We start from the raw sequence: 18,233 nt of genomic DNA, 5'->3' as shown, positions 1-18,233 counted from the left end.
CCTAAGTGTTTAACAAAGGCGTTGATTAGGCCATTTGATCAAGATAGTAAACCCGAATCCCTAACACCCAAGTTCGAAACCCTCATAGATGATGAGATGAGATGGGATGAGCGACATTGCTTGCTATGCATGTGCAAACTGCCCTGGTCCAAGCAAGCATTGGCTGATGGGCATGGCAAACCACCATAACTTTAGGCCAAATGATCAAGATGTGACTTGTTGAAGACGGAACATGCTCCCTTCTTCTTGCCTATGGGTTTTGCCATAAAGAATCGCCATTAAAGACTTCAATGGGCTATATGGACCATGCTGCGCTGCCTGCCCCCAATGGATTTTGACTTCACGTTTGAAGTTGGAACCCTCTCACAGTTGGGCAGATGGCTGTCATGGTTGTGGACCTTTGTTTTGTGACCGATCGATCTTCTTGACTTCCCTACTTGGAGTGCACCATTATGTATGTTTGCCCTATTCAGGACTTTCTAGTTTCAACCAAACATTTTTAGCCTTTGACATTGGAGCTTGGCTATTTCAGAATTTGAGGGTACAGAAAGTTGGGGCAAAATGTATGGTATTGGAATTGGTTAAATGATCCTCAAAAGAGGCCATTAAGGATTAACCCTAGCTAGTTGCCCTAGCAGAATTGGTACTACAAACTAAAGGGGTTTTGGCCCACTGCATCAAGTATGCGTTTAATCATATTCAATTATCAATTCTAAAGTTTTGTTCAATGTTGATCTCTCTCTCTCTCTCTCTCTCTCTCTCTCTCTCTCTCAGAGTAACTCAGTTAGGTTGCCCAACCATAATTTCTCTTCAAATCATGTAAGCAAATGCCAATAGGACCATCTGAACTAAACTCATCCCATGTCCAGCAAGGCCTCTACTTACTAAATACAAATATTAATGGATTTAATTTATTACTGCTATGATGTTATTGTTTAAATCAGAACATGTGTATGTGTATAATCTGTAAGGCAGGGCATAAAGCTTAACTAATTTACAAGCCAAAAAGATTGAAGTAGATATATGACATTCAGAATTTACAGCAGAGAAAACGCATCACCCAATGGCGGTGGTGTCTCTGTAATTGTCTCGGGTCAGCTTTCCCCATTCTTGCCGGGCTGCCATTCCATTCCGAGGATAATCTGCCCATCATGTAAAAGCTAAAAACTATGATCCACATATTACACAAACTCAGAAAATAAGAGCAAGCAGTAGTAGTAGGGTTAGTGAGGTTACATGGGAAAGGCAAAAGACTGGGAGCTAGTTGTGCTGCTATTTGACCGAAGAGATATGCTACCACAACTTGGTATTCCTCCTGAGAGTGCTAAAAGGCCTGCACAAGGTTCAGATGCTGACATCCCGTCTTCGGACGAATCAGGCCTGAACATGTTTCCTATGTCCGGAGGATGGCACTCTGCACTTTGTGTAATTTCCTCTCTCCCATCATCTATGGTGATTATACCATTGAGTTTGCCAAGACTGCTTGCATCGTCCAGGTCACTTCGTACAGAGGCCTTGCTTGTGCGGCTGTTGTCATCAATTGCCTGACTTTTGGATAATACCATTGAGTTTGCCAACACTGCGTTATTTGGACCCTACAGAATGTGAAATATAAATAAAAACCAAACCAAAGAATTCAACTTTGCAAGTATGCCTAAGATATTTTCCAATCTGCACTGGGAGTCTGCAAATCTATAGAGAATGATGAAAATGTGATAGTGAAGCAAACACCACCCAAAGCTTTCATTGATTACCAAACGCGTGAGATTAAATCCAACTGGTTGGTAGGATTTGCCATCTGATATTGGCTCTTAACGCTAAAATTATGTTCATTATCCTCGGTGGCATTATCTCATCCAATTATTTAAGACAGGATGGAAAAAGCATTGGCCTGCAAAAATTCCGTCCCTATTTCATGAGCATCAGCTTACCAGGGCCAGTGGGGAGGCTCTGGAATGAAAAAAATTAGTGACTTTTTTTAAAAGATGCAATAAATAAGATTTCAATGTTAAACGGGATTTATTCTAGCAAAGAAATAATTAGTGACTTACCTGTCTAACTATAAGCAGTGTTTCAGATACGGTCTTCTTGGTTGAATGATCATCACTTTCTCCAAAATATTTTTCATCTTCAGTCTTCAAGTTCTTGGAACCCCACTGCTCGCTTACATCCTTGTCACAGTCATGCTCAGTTGAAACGGAAGACTCCGAGTCCAAAGTTTCTCCAATTGATTCACTGCTGCTGTACAGATCAGAGTCAAGTATGCAAGAGATACGACTATGGTCCAGCTCACAGTTTTCTACAAAATATTTTTCCTGAGATGGCACTTCCTTGTCAATGCAAATGTCCTTAAAACACTGGTAATTACTGCTCTCTTGAAGGAAAGCAACCAGCTCTGGCAATTCATTGTCCATGCCAACCTTTCTTTCCCTACTCTCCTCCTTGTCACTGCAAGTACAAGTATAATGTGGGATATGTTGGCCATTTCCATCCACACAATCCTTCCAATCCATGTAACCACTTGCTCTCGAGGTGTTCCTTACAGCATGCATATTCCGGCTATCATCTGGATGTTGATTTGGAACCACCTCACTGTCTTCACTTTTCAAATTGGAAATGAATACATTATTATCTTTCAAACCGGCATTCTTTTCTACCTTCAACCCTTTTATGGCTTCAGAACATTTGAACTTGAAGGACTTGTAAACAGGCTTGAAGACCGCAGTTGAATGGTCATCCATGGATTCACTATTTTCCTGGTAATCGATACAAAAGAAAAGCTACTAGTAATGGAAAACAATGAGACTGGTCTAGTTTAATTTAATGCAATTAACGGCTTCATCTGTAACATAAAAAAATTGAGCAATATATAATTGAGTTTTCACTTTTGCTTGCACACAGAGCCCTCTTGAGTGCTGGTTATAACTTATAAGAAGGTTCGGTATTAATCAGTCCTTTGATGAGTGTTACAATATGATGCTTCCCATGTTAAAAACAGACATCCTGCTCAGTAATGACAATAAATGATTAACCTCAAAACTGTTCTGCCTTGGCGGAGAATGAGTGTCAAGTGAATGATTGTTTTTTTTCCACCTCAGATTAAGTTCCATATTACCCAAAGGGTAGACACAGGGTGAAATAATACAACACATAATTTGGAGCAACATGCATTAGTTTAATTCAATGGCAAAGAAATGAAAGAAGGTTCATACACAAAACTTCAGGGTATACTTGGGTTGGAAGGAAATCAAAATTTTATCCTTGTAATTTGACCCCGATTTCATTTTCGTGCATATAGATTGAGACTACCTAGACTGAAAAACTGTTACTTAGAAATGGTCAAGCATCTAGTATTGCAGCTATTGCTACTCACCTGGCAGGTGCATGTCATTATGGAGGGTCTGCTCGTTCAGCTGAAACAGAATACTCCACCATTTCAACAGATTCTCTACTGGTTTCCAAACAATCCAGATCCGAAGGTGACCTGCATTTACAGAAGCATACTTTAGAGCAGGGTTTTGTTTCAGCAAATTAAAGATCAGGAAAACAAACTTTGAGCAAGTAAGAAGCTCTTTCTTTAATTAAAACTTATGTTGTGTAAATCCACATTGAATATTAGTCAAGAAACTTGAACTCTAAAAAATTCTGGTAACCGATGAGGAAAGTGGTGGAATTGGGAAAACGGTAACAAAAAGCATAAACTCACCATAGCAACTGTTAAAGGGCTTGTACAAATCCTGACACAGAGCAAGAGAGACAAACCAATTCTTTTTGGTGCGTAATACTAGAGAAATTTATGGCTTATATGAACAAGCAAAAATTATTAAGATAGAAGTTAGAAACGAAATACCTTTTATTCAAACGAAAAATAAGAGAAAAGCAGAACTTCTGGCGTACAAGGTTAGCATATCTTTCAGTCTTCCTGTCTTTGACAAGCAAAAATGGGATCAGGCCTGCAAAGCCTGAATGCTCATAACAGATGGAATAAAGAAACTGAGGTAAACGGCTCAACTGCAGATTGGATTGAAAACTCTTGGTTTAACCACAAATTCCTTCCATCAAATACATTTGAGAGATGAAAGGCATAATTTGGAAAGTTTTTACCAGGAACAAATGCAGAAAACTTTTAAATTTGCAAACTTCTATAATAACAACCCTAATCAAAGATTCCCACATAAGCACTACCTGGCACATGGGAATTTGTGAATTTTGGTTACCATTAGTTTAGGTGAACATCCCATAACCATGATTCAAATTTCTTCTGTCAACCTTTTCTGGTTATGTTGCCTTCCTTTTTGGTTAAGATATTCATTTAATTACCAAAAAAAAAAACCATGATTCAATTTTCTACTTTCACTTTTTTATGGTCAAGATGTGGAAGTGAAGGAAACATGAGCAGGAGAGAATAAAGAATGACAACCCAGAATATCATTTTGTACCATGATTTCTCTATCTCCAAAGTTTATAATCCAAGTTTTGAGCCACTACTTACTTAGACATATATTTGATTACAAATTAGAAGAGGTTTACATTTCCAGGTGTTTTCACCTACCTAGCAACTTTTGATCACACTTGTTAATATATTATACATCTTTCCGGTGATTATTAAAGAATTATATTTGGAAAAATCCTACTAACTAAAGTTAAGGATTTGACTTTAGATACATTAAGATCCAAATCTTTTAAATCCAACAGAAGGGAAAAACCAGAAGATTACTCAAACAAATGATCCATGTTTTGATGCCCACTTTAGTTTTCAATAAAAGAAAAAAAAGTTATAGAAATTCCAGTTGACAGATATAAGGTTATAAGTAGATGAGAACTACCTCTCTGTCAGTCCAGGAGAACATGAAGCAAGTTCTTGATTGTCCCCTGCTGCCCTGCATATAGTACAGACATGAAGATCATGAAATGCCAGTATTCAGATTGTTGAGTGTCAATGTCATATATAACGCATTTAGAGGAAGCTAACAGTCAGAACGTGATAGTAAAAGGACAGTTCAAAGCATTAAAAACCCATGAAACAGATACTGATGCTTTAGTAACTGAACTGTCATCACTTTGCCAACACAAATCTTCTTGGTTATGTCTCATTGGCATCTTCTTTTCCTTTTCTTTTTGGAACAGTCCATCTGTCCTTGGGTTTAATTATCTTTTACTTCATAGAAGTGCAATTTACCATCTGCCACTTACCCCTCCTCCTTTTCCTTGAGTTTTCTAGGCAACCAAGCAGTTGCTTATGGGTTAACTAAAAAATTAAAAGCAGGTGCAACTTTAAAAGACTGCATTGAATTTCCCATTTAATAGCAATCTTCTGCAGATGACTTTGCCAGAAAAACTAACAGCAAAAAATTCTTGAAACAGAAAACATTCCCAATGTGCAAATAATTTTTATGGCAAGAAAAACTTCATTTACAAACAGGTAGAAGGAGGAGAGATGGTAGCCAAGAAGGCTGATCTTCCATCCAACTTTCAGCTGCATCTAAGTGAACACTTGGCAAGTTGGCACCTGCCTAATTACTTGAAACTTATTTTCTTGAGGTATATATAGATGAAGCTTAGACATAAACAATACAATTGTATTTAATTTTTATTTTTAGAATTCGAAAAAAAACAAAGAAAAGAATGAATGAAAAATAAAAATAAACCAATCCTTTTTATCTTTTTATATTTTTTCTCATACATGGAGCATTTTGAGATTTTGAATCCCCAATTAAATGACAAGGGTATTTTGGTAAAATCAATATTCGTTGAAAAATCGATTGTCTGAAAAAGAAGTGATTTTGAAAACGTAGTCCGCGACTGTGCCACTCTCTCTCTCTCTCTCTCTCTTCCCCCGTCCGGCTCTCTCTGCGACTTAACTTTTCAAATTTGATTTTCGAAAAAGAAGATAAATCGGAGAAGAAGAGGATGTACGAGGCACAGAATTTCCTGGAATCGCAAGATAATTCAAGTAATTTTGCCCAGGACCTAAAATCGTGGCTTTCAGGGGATGCCAACTCGTCCCCAACTCAGTCCTCACTCGCTCATTCTTCCACCACCACCACCCACAACAGAAATGTCGATCGCGTCCTCTTCAAAGACCTCGTCGAGATCGTCCCTCTCGTTCAGTCCCTCATCGTAAGCCCTCTCTCTCTCTCTCTCTCTCTCTCTCAGTGTAAATTGTCAGCTCTCTGGCCTTCTCTTTTGATTGTGTTTTGTTCCCGAGCAAATGGGGAAAATAAGCGTTAATGGCTGACTTGGGATGAATTGAGTAAATTTAAAAATTGTTACTTTATGTGTTTCCGATTGGGATTGGAGAAAATGAAATTGGTATTTTCAATTAAGGATCTTTTTCCTTCTTTTACTCACAAAATTCATAGCAAACTATTTTAGGATCGGAAAGCAAGCAGTTCGTTTACGCGGCGTGGTTCGGTGACCTACACCAAGACACCTTCTAGAGAATCCTTATCCAAAAAAGTAAGAATTTTATATGCTCTTGCTAGCTTGCTAATTTTGGAATAATCAACTGTTATTTATGAATACTTATGCGGTTTTTTTTTTTTAGTGATGAAGCTAATGTTATTATACATTTTTTTAAACATTAAATGCAGTAAATACAATTGTAGTATAAAGTGTCATGATAGCACTTAGCATGATAGTATACCCAAATTGGTGGGGTGTAGAAGAACTACTATATGTTGTCCTTAGAAGAATTTGATGTCTGTGAATGCTCCAGTGGTTTTATCTTTTCCGAGGACTCAAATAATTTTCTTTCCTTATTGTTTTGTTTGTTTTGAATTTCCCTTTTATTAGTCAACCAGTAATGCAACAGATGATTGAACTTGTGTAAAATCTAAGAGGTTTCTTGGATTAAGGAGATTATTGATGACAAATTTTCATTATCAATCACCATTGGAATTGTTGCTACTACATCAAAACCTTGGGATTTTACTTTGGTTCTTAAGCTCTCACTTTGTATACCTAACAATCTCATTTTGATTTTGTTGCTTTTCGTTACTTCGATTTTGCTGTGAAGGGTTCCTTCTGTATACCTAATATTCCTCTCCTCTTATCTGCTGAAGGTAACTGAACAAAAAGGGAGGAATCCAGCTCAATCCATTCCCACAAGAAAGAAGAGGGATCATGGAGACAAGGACCCCAGCACGAATGCTAGCAATAACCCTGATTCTGACATCTTTTCTAGTTTTTCCCCAAGAACTTCGGCGGAGCAAGAAGAGTTGGATGCATTAAGGGTACAAGTGGATGATCTACAAAGAAAAGTATCAGAGAAGGAGGAACTTTTAAAGTCATTGGAGATATCAAAGGACCAAATGAAAGTTATTCAAGCAAAACTTGACGAAATGAAGCACCAAGTTTCAGAAAAGGATGCGTTAATCAAGGCTGCTAAGCTACAACTCTCTGATGCAAAGGTAAGCGTGCATCGCTCGGTGCCTTGGAGACGATTAGAGATTTCTTATGATATTTTATTTCCTTGTGAGGCCTAATGACAGTAGTCAATCTAGATTTTGGAGTTGCTTCATTGGGTTCTAGAGGGTACAAAGGCAAGATTGTCTGAAACGTTCCCTGTGTTAATGTAGAATACAAACAAAATCTGTGTTAAAGTAGCAACTTGCCTAAAATGGAGCAGAGTCCTGTTTATAAACTTTATTTTGCTTACTCTCTCTCTCTCTCTCTCTCTCTCTCATACGCACACACAACGCTTTCTGTGAATCATACTGTTATTGACATATGTCCTTTTTCACAGATTAAGCTTGCAGATAAGCAAGCTGCTTTGGAAAAGTTACAGTGGGAAGCAATGACATCTAACAGGAAAGTGGAGAAGCTTCAAGAGGAGCTAGACTCCTTGCAAGGACAGATTTCATCGTTTATGTTCCTATTTGAAGGCTTGATGAAAGTGGATGCCATTGTATACGGTGAAGATTATGATATTTCACAGTGCACTGTGGATCATCTTCCTCGTATCGTAAGTTCATAACTCCATCCCTTGGATATGGTTGTTTATTTCCTTTATTTTCTTGGTTGGTTGTGTCACGTATTTTATTTTAACTAATTGCTCTAGACACCTCTGTTCTTGCAATCATATTCTTGTATCATTGCTATTAATTTTTCAAGTATCTGTTTACTTGGTTATTGTGTGTGGGTGACAAAGCGTCTGTGTGTGTGTTCAAGCAAGCTGGAAAGACAATAAAGGACAATTTGTTGAGCCCAAAGTTGTACTATTGTGTGGGATATAATGTGTCGAGAAGAGTTTGTTTATGTATGTATATCCACTTGTTGGCTGCTTTATTCCTTGTAATTGAAAGATCCATGCTTTAATGAACAGGATGATTTGGATGAGACGCAGATGCGGAAAATGGAAGAAGCTAGAAAAGCTTACATCACTGCTGTTGCCGCTGCAAAAGAAAAGCAAGATGAAGAATCTATTGCTGCTGCAGCCAGTGCAAGGTTACATCTTCAATCATTGGTTCTCTAAACCAAAAGTGGAGAATTAACAGACCCCTACTGAAGAATTCTCATGCTAGCTCCACTAGGTTTGACTAGTTTTGCAGTGTGGTAGTATCCATGAATTGTTGTTGATTGTTGTATATTTTATATTTCATTCCTCGTTTTTGGCTGGGCTATGTGAAAATGTGATTCGTTTTCTTTTTCTTTTAGGATAAATAGACTATGGAAATGGTTGTTGATAATAGTATCTAATTTCTCCCATGATCAAACATATATTGTTATCTTCAATATGCCCTTTGCTTCTCATCAGTCTTTGCTTTCTCTCGCAGCCTCCTTCCTTACAGGAATTGAGTTATAAACATTGTTTATCTACTATCTTAGATCTGAAAGTTCATGGCAGAATGTTGCTTTTCTGAAAACGCAAGGATATCATACTTTCACATTGAAAAGTTATGCATCAGCAATTGACCACCAAATGAAAAGTGATATTGCTTAATCTGCAATTAAAATGATTAATCCCAATCAATCGGAAGCTAAGTATGTTTGAAAGTAACAAGCATGAATGCACAAACCATTATGACCTTTTTATTGCTTCGGCTAGAAGACACAGTAATTTGGTTATGCTTAATCCAATATCGTGGGGGAAAAATGAGAAAGCAATGCATTGCAACTTTCAGAATCTACAGCACTGAAACTGAAAGCCTATACAGCGAGCCTTGTGCTTTCTTAATTCCAGAGCTTCTGACTTTGGCATTTGCACGGGACTGCCCGTCCACTCCAAACCCAACCTGCATTGCATTGTTTTTACCAACTTCTTAAGAAATAATACACCCAGGAAGTAATATCATTATCATGAATTAATTAATTGTTCTAACGTACACTGGGAAAGCAAAAGAGCCTGTGCTGCCGTCGGATTGATTAGAATCACTTGATTCAACGGACACCATCCTACGATCCTCAGCAATGCTACCAGGAGGTGGTTCTGTACTCAAGTAATTCTCCTCTTCTTCTTCCTCATCCTTAGCAAAAGAATTACATTTTAAAAAAAGAATATGGGGTACAAGTTATTATGAATGTATACTTTTTGGCACACCATTTTTTAAGACTTGTGTTGTGAGCTAGCTAACATGCATATTGTTCTAAAAGAAGATATCTTAACCTTAGAAATATAAAGACCCTCTACCTTTTGGTCAAAGATGATACATTTTCCATCATTTGTTGTAGGGTAAATATCATATGCTTTTCCAGTCAACCTCTCCTGATTGCTACACCTTTCAGCTCTTTTTGTATCCTCGCCATAATTAAGCTGTTTTGATCAAACAAAAGCAAACCACTAATCAAATTAACCTTCTTTTCCTTTTTTTCTTGGGGGGCTTTGTCTTAATTTTATAATTCAACATGTTCAAGGAATATACAACACTGTCACTAACCTTGCGATTCACAGGCCTTGGTGAGTTTCTTGACGTGCAGTCTATACTACTGGCGGCTTCCGGTTTTCCATTTTTCACGACGTCGAATGCTCCATCTTCTTTAAAGCAGAATACTATAAATTCTTCGTCTGAAAAATGTGGCCTGCATCTTGAGTTATTGGAACTCCTACTTTCAACTGGGCAACTGCCTTTAACCTGTTTCGAACTGTGGCTTAATCGTCGTTCTCGGCTACATTTTTTGTGCCTTGACATCTTTTTCGTATTTGTCTCATTGCATCTGCTGTCATCCAGCATATCGAAAGCCATGTTTCTTATTGGCAGTTGGGGGGTTGCAGGACAACATCTATCAGCTGCTTCATCATCTATTTAAACAGACAAAAAGAAAAAAAAGCATTACCCAATTTGAAATAAACTATCACATGATCAAATAATTAATAACAGTTTAAATTTACAGGGCCTGATATTTCTGTGATAGTATAAACTACTAGCCAGTTCATCATGATTCATGAATAAGTTGCTATATGGATTAATTTGCTTACCTAAAGAAAACCTGCAAGCCAAGAAACATGAAGCCCAGTCCTTCATGCGCCATCTCACCAGTCTTGTCATTGTCCATGGCGTGCTGCACATTTTGAGTTTGCTACTTAATTTTAACAGTTGAGAGAGAGAGAGAGAGAGAGAGAGAGAGAGAGAGAGAGAGAGAGGCACTTGGATGACAAGAAGAGGCAAATGACCATTTGAATTTAAAAAAAGGAGCAGCATGACCAAGGGAAGGGAGTTACAGTGCTAAACCCATAATGAGTAATTAGTCAGTTATGTTTCCAAACATGGTAAACCAAAACAAATCAATAATGCTACGGGCACCAACTTTGTTACTAACATTTATTTACCAACCTATGTGGCATGTGATATGGCATTACATGTCAATTGCCACGTAATATTTTTTAATTACATAATTTTGTATTCTTATCATCTATATATATAAAGCAAAAGGCAGAGAATGGTGAAATATTCAAAATACTAGAAAATACCCTTGGTTAATGCAAACATTAAGAATTGAAATTATTAATTAAATGAAGATAATATGGTAAATTCACACTTTTTCATATTAAAAAAAATTAAAATTAAAAGAAAAATCAGATAATGGATCCTATTTTTGTAGAACACAACTAACCATTATTTTTTTTAATTCTAAAATAAAAATAATTTTTTTTAAAAAAAGCCTCCCGCGCTTAGAGAGGCTAGTATTCCATTAAGAACATCAACACAAATACGAACATTGCACAATTCCAAAGTCGGCCATAGCTTCCAAGTCTATCAGCAACACCCATTTGCCTCGCTAGCCTTCCATTTGATTTTGACCACTTGGTCCGTGGCTGGCTGGAAATGACTTCTTCTTTTAAAGCATATACAACTAATGTCTATAAATACCTTGTTATTGGCCTCCTATCACTTTTTGGCCACTTTGTTTCTCCCCCCTAAATCCCAAATCGAGCTCTGCTCTCTTTCTCTCTCCCCCTCTCCCTCTCGTTCCCTCACTCTGAAATCGCTACACTCTCTCCTTTGACGAACGCTAGAGTCCTAAACCCCATCTCTCTCTCTCTCCTTCTTTGGCAGTTTGAAGGCTCGATCTCTCGAATCTCTCGTCGCCACTGTGACAGGTAAAGCTCTTTGTGCGTCTTCATCTTCTAAATCTATTTCTAGTTCTGGGTGATGAAATCTAAGGGTTATGTGGCTGATTATTTTTCCATGTAAAGAAATTTGGTTTCTTCAAAATGAGTTTAGGGTTACATTTGGGTATTTGAATGCGGTCGCCGATTAGTTGGAAAACTAAAAACCCTCGCCACACCAACTTGGCGCCATTCAAATCGCCAAGCAATTGATCAGTTGTTAAAGACTTTTCCAGAAAATGAATTCCCAGAGCAGGCATTCTTTTCTGTAACAGTTTGGATATTGGTTGCCATGTTTCCCTAATTGTTAATTTCCATTTAATTTTTCAATGTGCACAATTTTGTTAGATAGTATTAATTTTATCGTGATGGTGGCTGTGCAGAGGCTTGTCCGTTCAATTCTCAAACTCCCCCAGTATCCGTTAGATTATTCATTCCCATCACATGAACAGGTTTGCTAACAGTATCTTAGCTTGCCTTTTGTTTTAAAGTTACATAAATTTGTGTATGTCCTTTCTTGCATTTCTGCATTGCTTTGGCTTCCATTTTTACTTCCTACGCAAGATATGCTTTCTCCTGCTTGCCTATGATCCTGTTTTTTTAATTATCACTCTTAATTCTTGTTTATCTTCAAATTAGTGGTCTATCATAATTTTCGCTAATCGGTCTTGTCCTTCTCTACTTGTTATTTAAGTTCCTGGAAAGAAAATTGGAATTGTATCTATGTTCACTAACACTACCAATTCAACCAATTGAAAATATTTGGGTAATTTATTACAAAATATTCTTATACTGATCATTTGAGCTTAGCTTATGCCCTGCATGAATGAATCAAGTTCAGATAAATGGTTGAATCAGTAAATAAATTTAATCTAGGAATGATGCTATTTACAGTGAGATTAAAGAGTAGGGTTATAATTATAATGAGTTTGCATAGCCAGTTATCTTAATTGAAAATTCCATTCTTACAGAAGAAATCTAATCATTTTCAATTATTCTGGCTAAAACCATTTTGCTTGTTATTTTTTCGATTTAGTTTTGTTGAGTAGTTCTAGACCTCACTTAGTTTATGTAAAGGTTCCGAATTATTAACTTGTTACACTGTTTGAAAGGTCTTGAGATTTCAAGGAAGAGTAAATCTGCCCCAACATTGTTATCTTCCCTTTTCTTTTTTCTTTTTTAATAAATCAGCGCTGGCTTCTTCTGTCCATTACTATATATGCCTAATGACCCTTTCATGTTGGCGGTGTGCTGAAGGTCGAGTTCCTCTCTCTCTCTCCCACCACGAGGGAACCCTCGTGTAACCGACCACCACCTCCGAGGGTCGACATCCACCTCTCCTTCCCTCAGCTCCTCTCACCACCGCCTCCGAGGGTCGAGTCCCGCCTCTTCCTCCCTCAGCTCCTCGCTCTCTCTCCCACAACGAAGCTCCACCATCACTGGTCAGGTATGGGTCTGATTGGGACTTAGGGTTTGGGAATTAGCACATCACATTTTTTCTTTTTTTGCTATATATATATTTATGCTAAGAGAAAGATGTATGCATATAAATATGTATGTGGGTGTTTGAAGTGAGTGGAGAAACTTACCTTTTATGGAACAAAACTATGCGTATATTAGTTTTAACTTTCAACCTCATCTCGTAGATCATCTTCTTTGAGTTCCACAATGTAGATGAAGTGGGTTGCGAAGCCAGTAAACATCTAGCTATGGATGATAATCAGTTTATGGTTGTGATGAGTAAGTCATCGCTCACACAAAGCAACACGGTAAGACTTACTCATATGCAGCATTAGTTCTATTTTTTTATTTTCTTTTTTAAAGTATGATAATTTTCTTTTTGATTTTTATTCTTGCAGATGATACCTAAAAAATTTGTGCAAAAGATTCAACTTGACGAACTTTGTACAAGTTGCAAACCTTTTTTCTCTCCACCTGTTAATGTAAAAAAACAGTTGAGTGATGTAAGATTTGGCATGTTCACCATTAGAATCAGTAGAAAAATATGCCTGGGTGAATGGGGTAGGAAAAAGTGGCAACTAGAAATTAAAAATGAATTAACAGGCAAGTGTAGAACAACTATAGGTAGGAAGTGGCTCACATTTGCAAGAGAGAACCAGCTTCTAGTTGATGACCATGTTGTTTTTAGGGTCCTTCCCTCCACTATGGAGTTGGTGTTGGTTGGCGTTTATCGCCACAACCCAGCTACTCCTCACCGTGCTTCCTTCGGTGTTCGCCCACATGAGGCCCCTACCAGAGACCAAGATCTGTCAGAGGTACAATTTCTCTTTTCTTTCCATTTTCCTTTTTGTTTTTCTTTTCATTTATTGACAGTGGAATGATATCTGATATAGGTGTTACAAAAGTTTAAAGATGAGATAAAGCTTCGTGATGAGGAGTTGGAAGCGAAAGAGGAAACTATAAGGACACTAAGAAATGAAAGATTTTTATTGGAGCAAAGAATATCTGGACTTGTGAAAACTCAAGCTGATAAGGTAATGCCTTTGGGCTTTGTTTCTTCAAAACGCTTTTTTTTTTGTCTCTGTTTGTGGTACCCAATGGAGAAATCAAATATCTCAGTGAGTGTTAACTATGCAGATTGATTTTCTAGAGAACAAAATTCAGCAAGAATTAGCTGTTGCTAATTCAACTCTTGCCATCATGAACTCTGAGATTGCTTCATTGCAAAGTAACTTAAAGGTAATGATAATCCTGTACTAGATTTTTTATTTTATTTCTTATGTTTCTTAGGGTTTAGGGTTGCTTTGTTGCTGTGCTTGTTTCTTATAGTTTCTTGACCTTGAGAGCAGGCACTTGCTCTGTTTGTTGTTTGTTTTTTAGGATTGCTTATCCTCTTGAACATTTTGTGAATGAATTTATGTTGATTTCAGGACATCGATAGAAAGAATGAGTCCATCTTGAGGATGCAAGGGGCTCGATTAGCTGAGTTGGAAGTGCTTTTCAAAGAGGAACAACTCATGAGGAAGCGCTATTTTAATACTATAGAAGGTTGGCATTTCTTTAGAATACTTTTGATATTTGATTGAGCATTAAGTTTTTCAATCTTTTCACTATCAGTGACATTTTTGTTCATTTGGATACCTTCAATATATGAAAGGCAAGATCAGAGTCTTTTGTCGAATAAGACCTTTCACTGGAAAGGAGATTGCAGATGAAGAAAGAGGGGCTACTACAAGTCTTGATGAGTTCACGCTTACACATCCACACAGAGGTGAACTTAAAAAGCATACATTTCATCGGATATTTGATGGTTGTGCCACCCAAGAAGACGTGTTTGAAGATACAAAGGCAAGTTTTCTTCTATTCAATTAATGAAATCTATTTTTCTTAATTGCAATGAAATATACATATGTATTTCATTTGTAATATTTTATCTTTTTGTTGTCCATTTAATGCAGTATTTGGTACAATCAGCTGTAGATGGGTACAATGTGTGCATATTTGCATATGGGCAAACGGGTTCTGGAAAAACATATACCATTTATGGTTCAGAAACTAATCCTGGACTCATTCCACGGGCAACTGCAGAACTTTTTAAAATAATGAGTCGAGACAGAAACAAATTCTCATTTTCGTTGAAGGTATGTGTTGTTGGTTCTATATAATGATCATTTGTTGCCAGTCAATTTTCTTTTGTCAAATATTTTAAATCAATGCATATTTGGTTTGTGTATTTTGTATGGGCGTATGGTTACTTGTTAGTGGTTGACACTTGCAACTCTCACAAAAGAGATATATGATTATTGTGATGCTTTCTTTTTCCTATCAGCATGTGTATTAACTACAATAAAAACATCTGTTCAAATGGAAGAAAATGGAAGACAATAAGAGTATGGAGAAGAAGTCCATCTATCTAATTTAACACCCTCAAACAAATATACAAATTACTTTCATTCTTGTTGTTTAGACTTGATAATGGTATTCATCTATATATTTTTGCACAGGCATACATGGTGGAATTGTATCGAGAAACATTTGTGGACCTTCTCTTACCAAAAAATTCGAAGTCTTTGAAATTGGATATCAAGAAAGATCCGAAGGTAATCTGTTTATGTAGGTCTATAATGTTTTGTAATTCTATGAGCCATGTGGTTTTTATAAGACTGACAAATGTTTTGAGTTGTTATGCATATCTGGTCCTTAAATTTCTACGTTATTTAAATATTTCGTTTTGGTATTTGGCCTAATTTGTTGATTAGTATCACCTTCTTTAAGTTCGCTCTCAATGTTTCATTTGTGATGTTAGGGTATGGTTTTTGTTGAAAATGCAACGGTTTTATCAATTTCAACATATGATGAACTGAAAAGCGTCATTCAAAGTGGCTTAGAACAAAGACATATAGCTGGAACTCAAATGAATGCAGAAAGTTCAAGATCTCATGTCATACTTTCAATTTTCATTGAAAGTACCAACCTTCAAATTCAATCAGTTGGAAGAGGAAAGGTATATCAATATTTTCCAGAATAAATGAATGAATATTTGTTCATGCACATTAGTTTGCATTCACTTAAGGCATGGTTTAGTGTTTCATGTGAAGTTATGCTCATAATGTCTTTCCTTTCATGTGTAGCTAAGTTTCGTGGATCTTGCTGGTTCGGAAAGAAACAAGAAGTCATGCTCTTCAGGCAGTGAACTTAAAGAAGCTCAAAGCATTAATAAATCACTTTCAGCACTCGGAGATGTTATCAAAGCTCTGTCTGAACGGAATCAACACATACCCTACAGGAATGATAAACTGACGATGTTGATGAGTTATTCACTTGCTGGTAATGCCAAGACGCTAATGTTCATTAATGTTTCTCCTGCCGAATCAAATATGGATGAGACATACTGTTCTCTATTGTAAGTTCTATTGTTCTTAGTGGCTTGGCTGAAATCTTGGTTAAGTGTGATATTTTTGTTTGAAATTTTTCTGACGCCTTTATGCTAATTCAGGTTCGCATCAAGAGTTCGATTGATTGCAAATGATCCAACCAAAAATGTTGCTTCAAAAGAAGAAGATCAAGAACAATCTACAAAACCCAGTTCTTCCTCTTCCTCTCTGTTTTCTTCTTTACCCAAACCCAAACCCAAACCCAAACCCAAACCCAAACCCCGACTTCATCTATCTTCGAATCCCTTCCGCAACCTAAACAAACCCAAACAAAGCCATCTTTTCTCAATATGACAGCATGTCTTGGCATTGTTTGAGCATTTTGGTTCAATTTTGGGGGGTTTTGAAGTCAGTCTACGTGCCCTCTTCAGGAACAGCTTTTTCAGAAAAGGAATTGTTGGGAATATGTAAGCATTTTGGTTCAATTTTGGGGGGTTTTGAAGTCAGAGTCTACGTGCCCTCTTCAGGAACAGCTTTTTCAGAAAAGGAATTGTTGGGAATATGTAAGCATTTTGGTTCAATTTTGGGGGGTTTTGAAGTCAGAGTCTACTTGCCCTCTTCAGGAACAGCTTTTTCAGAAAAGGAATTGTTGGGAATATGCTAAATGGAATTTGATTACTGAAATTGTAAATGGAATTTGATTACTGAAATTGTAAATTGAATTTGATTACTGAAATTGGAATTGTGATTGATTTCGTCCGTATTTTGTGTAGAAAGGTAGGTGAAGCATTGGGATTGGTTTTGTTTGTTTGAAATGGTTTTCTCTATTTTTTAAAAGAAATAGTATGGCCGCCCGGCTATACGGGGTTTTTTCTTTTTTTAAATAAATAGTATAGCCGTGCGGTTATACTCATTTTTACTAATTTTTTAAAAGAAATAGTATAACCGCCACTTTTTTTTTTTATAGTTTTTTAAAAAGAAATGGTATAGCCGGGCGGCTATACTTGGTTTTTAAAATTTTTTTAAATAGCCGAACGGCCACACTCGATTTTCGCTAATTTTTTTAAAAAGAAATAGTATAGCTGCCGGCTATGCGCAGTTTTTTCTTATTTTTTAAATAAATAGTATAGTTGTGCGGTGATACTCGGTTTTTTCTAATTTTTCAAAAGAAATAGGATAGCCATGCTAGTATACTTTGGTTTTCCCTAATTTTTTAAAAGGTGAATGTATAATAATCGTATTGAACATGTACTTACGTATTTTTCATATTTAATACATGTATTTTTGACATAATTTTAAATAATACACACAAAAGTAACGTATTGTACATATATTATTGAATACAAATAATATATATTAAAATATTATAGTCACTGAACTTTTAAGTTGTAATTTGCCAATTTTTTTCTAATTTGTATAGTATAGCCGAGCGGCTATGCTAGGTTTTTTCTAATTTTTTTTTGAAAAGAAATAGTATAGCCAATCGGCTATACATGTTTTTTTAAAAGAAATAGTATAGCCGGGAGGCTATACGGAGTGTTTTATAATTCTTTTAAAGAAGTAGTATAGCCGCCCGGCTACACTTTGTTTTTCTTATTTAAAAAAATTAAAATTAAAAGAAAAATCAGATAATGGCCTATTTTTATGGGACACAACTACCCATTATTTGTTTTAATTCTAAAATAAATTTTAATTTTTTTTAAAAAAGCCTCTCACAGGCACGGAAGTGCGTGCGGAGAGGCTAGTGTTTATAATACACGAATTTTGTGTGCATTATTGAAAATTTTATAAAAAAATATTTGTATTAAACATGAAAATTATGTACGTACATGTTCAATATGAGTATAGTA

At 36.5% G+C, this 18,233-nt stretch overlaps 4 protein-coding genes across 8 annotated transcripts; 2 read left to right on the top strand and 2 right to left on the bottom strand.

The window, feature by feature from the left end:
* Positions 1 to 958: 958 nt before the first annotated feature.
* On the bottom strand, positions 959 to 5,039 carry LOC110753389 (uncharacterized). Of its 4 annotated transcripts, XM_021954291.2 has the most exons (6): positions 4,827 to 5,039; positions 3,851 to 3,926; positions 3,374 to 3,484; positions 2,052 to 2,756; positions 1,237 to 1,595; positions 959 to 1,142 (listed from the first exon to the last, which is right to left on the bottom strand). In XM_021954291.2, exons 3-6 carry the CDS (start codon positions 3,389 to 3,391, stop codon positions 1,031 to 1,033), a joined length of 1,194 nt encoding a protein of 397 aa, XP_021809983.1. In that variant the 5' UTR covers positions 3,392 to 3,484; positions 3,851 to 3,926; positions 4,827 to 5,039; the 3' UTR covers positions 959 to 1,030. The 4 variants fall into 4 exon arrangements, with proteins under 4 accessions (XP_021809983.1, XP_088109203.1, XP_021809984.1 ...); XM_088253077.1 differs by lacking the exon at positions 3,851 to 3,926; XM_021954292.2 differs by lacking the exon at positions 4,827 to 5,039 and having other exon boundaries at positions 3,851 to 4,752.
* A 755-nt stretch (positions 5,040 to 5,794) lies between these two features.
* On the top strand, positions 5,795 to 8,757 carry MPB2C (movement protein binding protein 2C). The gene is made up of 5 exons (XM_021954201.2): positions 5,795 to 6,120; positions 6,376 to 6,459; positions 7,065 to 7,412; positions 7,748 to 7,966; positions 8,327 to 8,757. Exons 1-5 carry the CDS (start codon positions 5,911 to 5,913, stop codon positions 8,474 to 8,476), a joined length of 1,011 nt encoding a protein of 336 aa, XP_021809893.2. The 5' UTR covers positions 5,795 to 5,910; the 3' UTR covers positions 8,477 to 8,757.
* A 339-nt stretch (positions 8,758 to 9,096) lies between these two features.
* BASL (breaking of asymmetry in the stomatal lineage) lies at positions 9,097 to 10,508 on the bottom strand. 2 transcript variants are annotated; one of them, XM_021954212.2, is made up of 5 exons: positions 10,418 to 10,508; positions 9,879 to 10,240; positions 9,625 to 9,754; positions 9,328 to 9,457; positions 9,097 to 9,236 (listed from the first exon to the last, which is right to left on the bottom strand). In XM_021954212.2, the coding sequence occupies exons 1-5, from the start codon at positions 10,506 to 10,508 to the stop codon at positions 9,122 to 9,124; spliced, it is 828 nt and encodes a 275-aa protein (XP_021809904.2). In that variant the 3' UTR covers positions 9,097 to 9,121. The 2 variants fall into 2 exon arrangements, with proteins under 2 accessions (XP_021809904.2, XP_088109559.1); XM_088253433.1 differs by having other exon boundaries at positions 9,328 to 9,467; positions 9,632 to 9,754.
* A 687-nt stretch (positions 10,509 to 11,195) lies between these two features.
* LOC110753393 (kinesin-like protein KIN-14E) lies at positions 11,196 to 17,119 on the top strand. Its single transcript, XM_021954298.2, has 14 exons — positions 11,196 to 11,539; positions 11,932 to 12,000; positions 12,806 to 12,995; positions 13,195 to 13,317; positions 13,408 to 13,824; positions 13,903 to 14,043; positions 14,147 to 14,248; positions 14,440 to 14,557; positions 14,667 to 14,857; positions 14,968 to 15,150; positions 15,514 to 15,609; positions 15,816 to 16,013; positions 16,141 to 16,412; positions 16,506 to 17,119. The coding sequence occupies exons 2-14, from the start codon at positions 11,993 to 11,995 to the stop codon at positions 16,735 to 16,737; spliced, it is 2,271 nt and encodes a 756-aa protein (XP_021809990.2). The 5' UTR covers positions 11,196 to 11,539; positions 11,932 to 11,992; the 3' UTR covers positions 16,738 to 17,119.
* The last annotated feature ends 1,114 nt before the right edge of the window (positions 17,120 to 18,233 follow it).

The sequence above is a fragment of the Prunus avium genome, chromosome 5, assembly GCF_965620075.1.
Source record: "Prunus avium chromosome 5, drPruAviu1.hap1.1, whole genome shotgun sequence".
Taxonomy (NCBI): Eukaryota; Viridiplantae; Streptophyta; class Magnoliopsida; order Rosales; family Rosaceae; genus Prunus; species Prunus avium.
The sequence above is the reverse complement of the archived record's forward strand: the minus strand, read 5'-3'. Positions and strand labels throughout refer to the sequence as shown.

Excerpts from the sequence above, each read along its gene's own strand:
- LOC110753389 (XM_021954291.2), bottom strand. Across the intron at positions 1,596-2,051 it reads CACTGCTTATAGTTAGACAG|GGTCCAAATAACGCAGTGTT; the intron begins GTAAGTCACTAA and ends CACATTCTGTAG. Across the intron at positions 1,143-1,236 it reads CAGTCTTTTGCCTTTCCCAT|ATTATCCTCGGAATGGAATG; the intron begins GTAACCTCACTA and ends CATGATGGGCAG.
- MPB2C (XM_021954201.2), top strand. The coding sequence starts at position 5,911 with ATGTACGAGGCACAGAATTTCCTGGAATCGCAAGATAATTCAAGTAAT. Across the intron at positions 6,121-6,375 it reads CTCTCGTTCAGTCCCTCATC|GATCGGAAAGCAAGCAGTTC; the intron begins GTAAGCCCTCTC and ends AAACTATTTTAG. Across the intron at positions 7,967-8,326 it reads TGGATCATCTTCCTCGTATC|GATGATTTGGATGAGACGCA; the intron begins GTAAGTTCATAA and ends TTTAATGAACAG.
- BASL (XM_088253433.1), bottom strand. The coding sequence starts at position 10,508 with ATGTGCAGCACGCCATGGACAATGACAAGACTGGTGAGATGGCGCATG. Across the intron at positions 10,241-10,417 it reads GGCTTGCAGGTTTTCTTTAG|ATGATGAAGCAGCTGATAGA; the intron begins GTAAGCAAATTA and ends CTGTTTAAATAG. Across the intron at positions 9,237-9,327 it reads GGCTCTTTTGCTTTCCCAGT|GTTGGGTTTGGAGTGGACGG; the intron begins GTACGTTAGAAC and ends AATGCAATGCAG.
- LOC110753393 (XM_021954298.2), top strand. Across the intron at positions 12,996-13,194 it reads GCTCCACCATCACTGGTCAG|ATCATCTTCTTTGAGTTCCA; the intron begins GTATGGGTCTGA and ends CTCATCTCGTAG. Across the intron at positions 14,858-14,967 it reads ACGTGTTTGAAGATACAAAG|TATTTGGTACAATCAGCTGT; the intron begins GCAAGTTTTCTT and ends CATTTAATGCAG.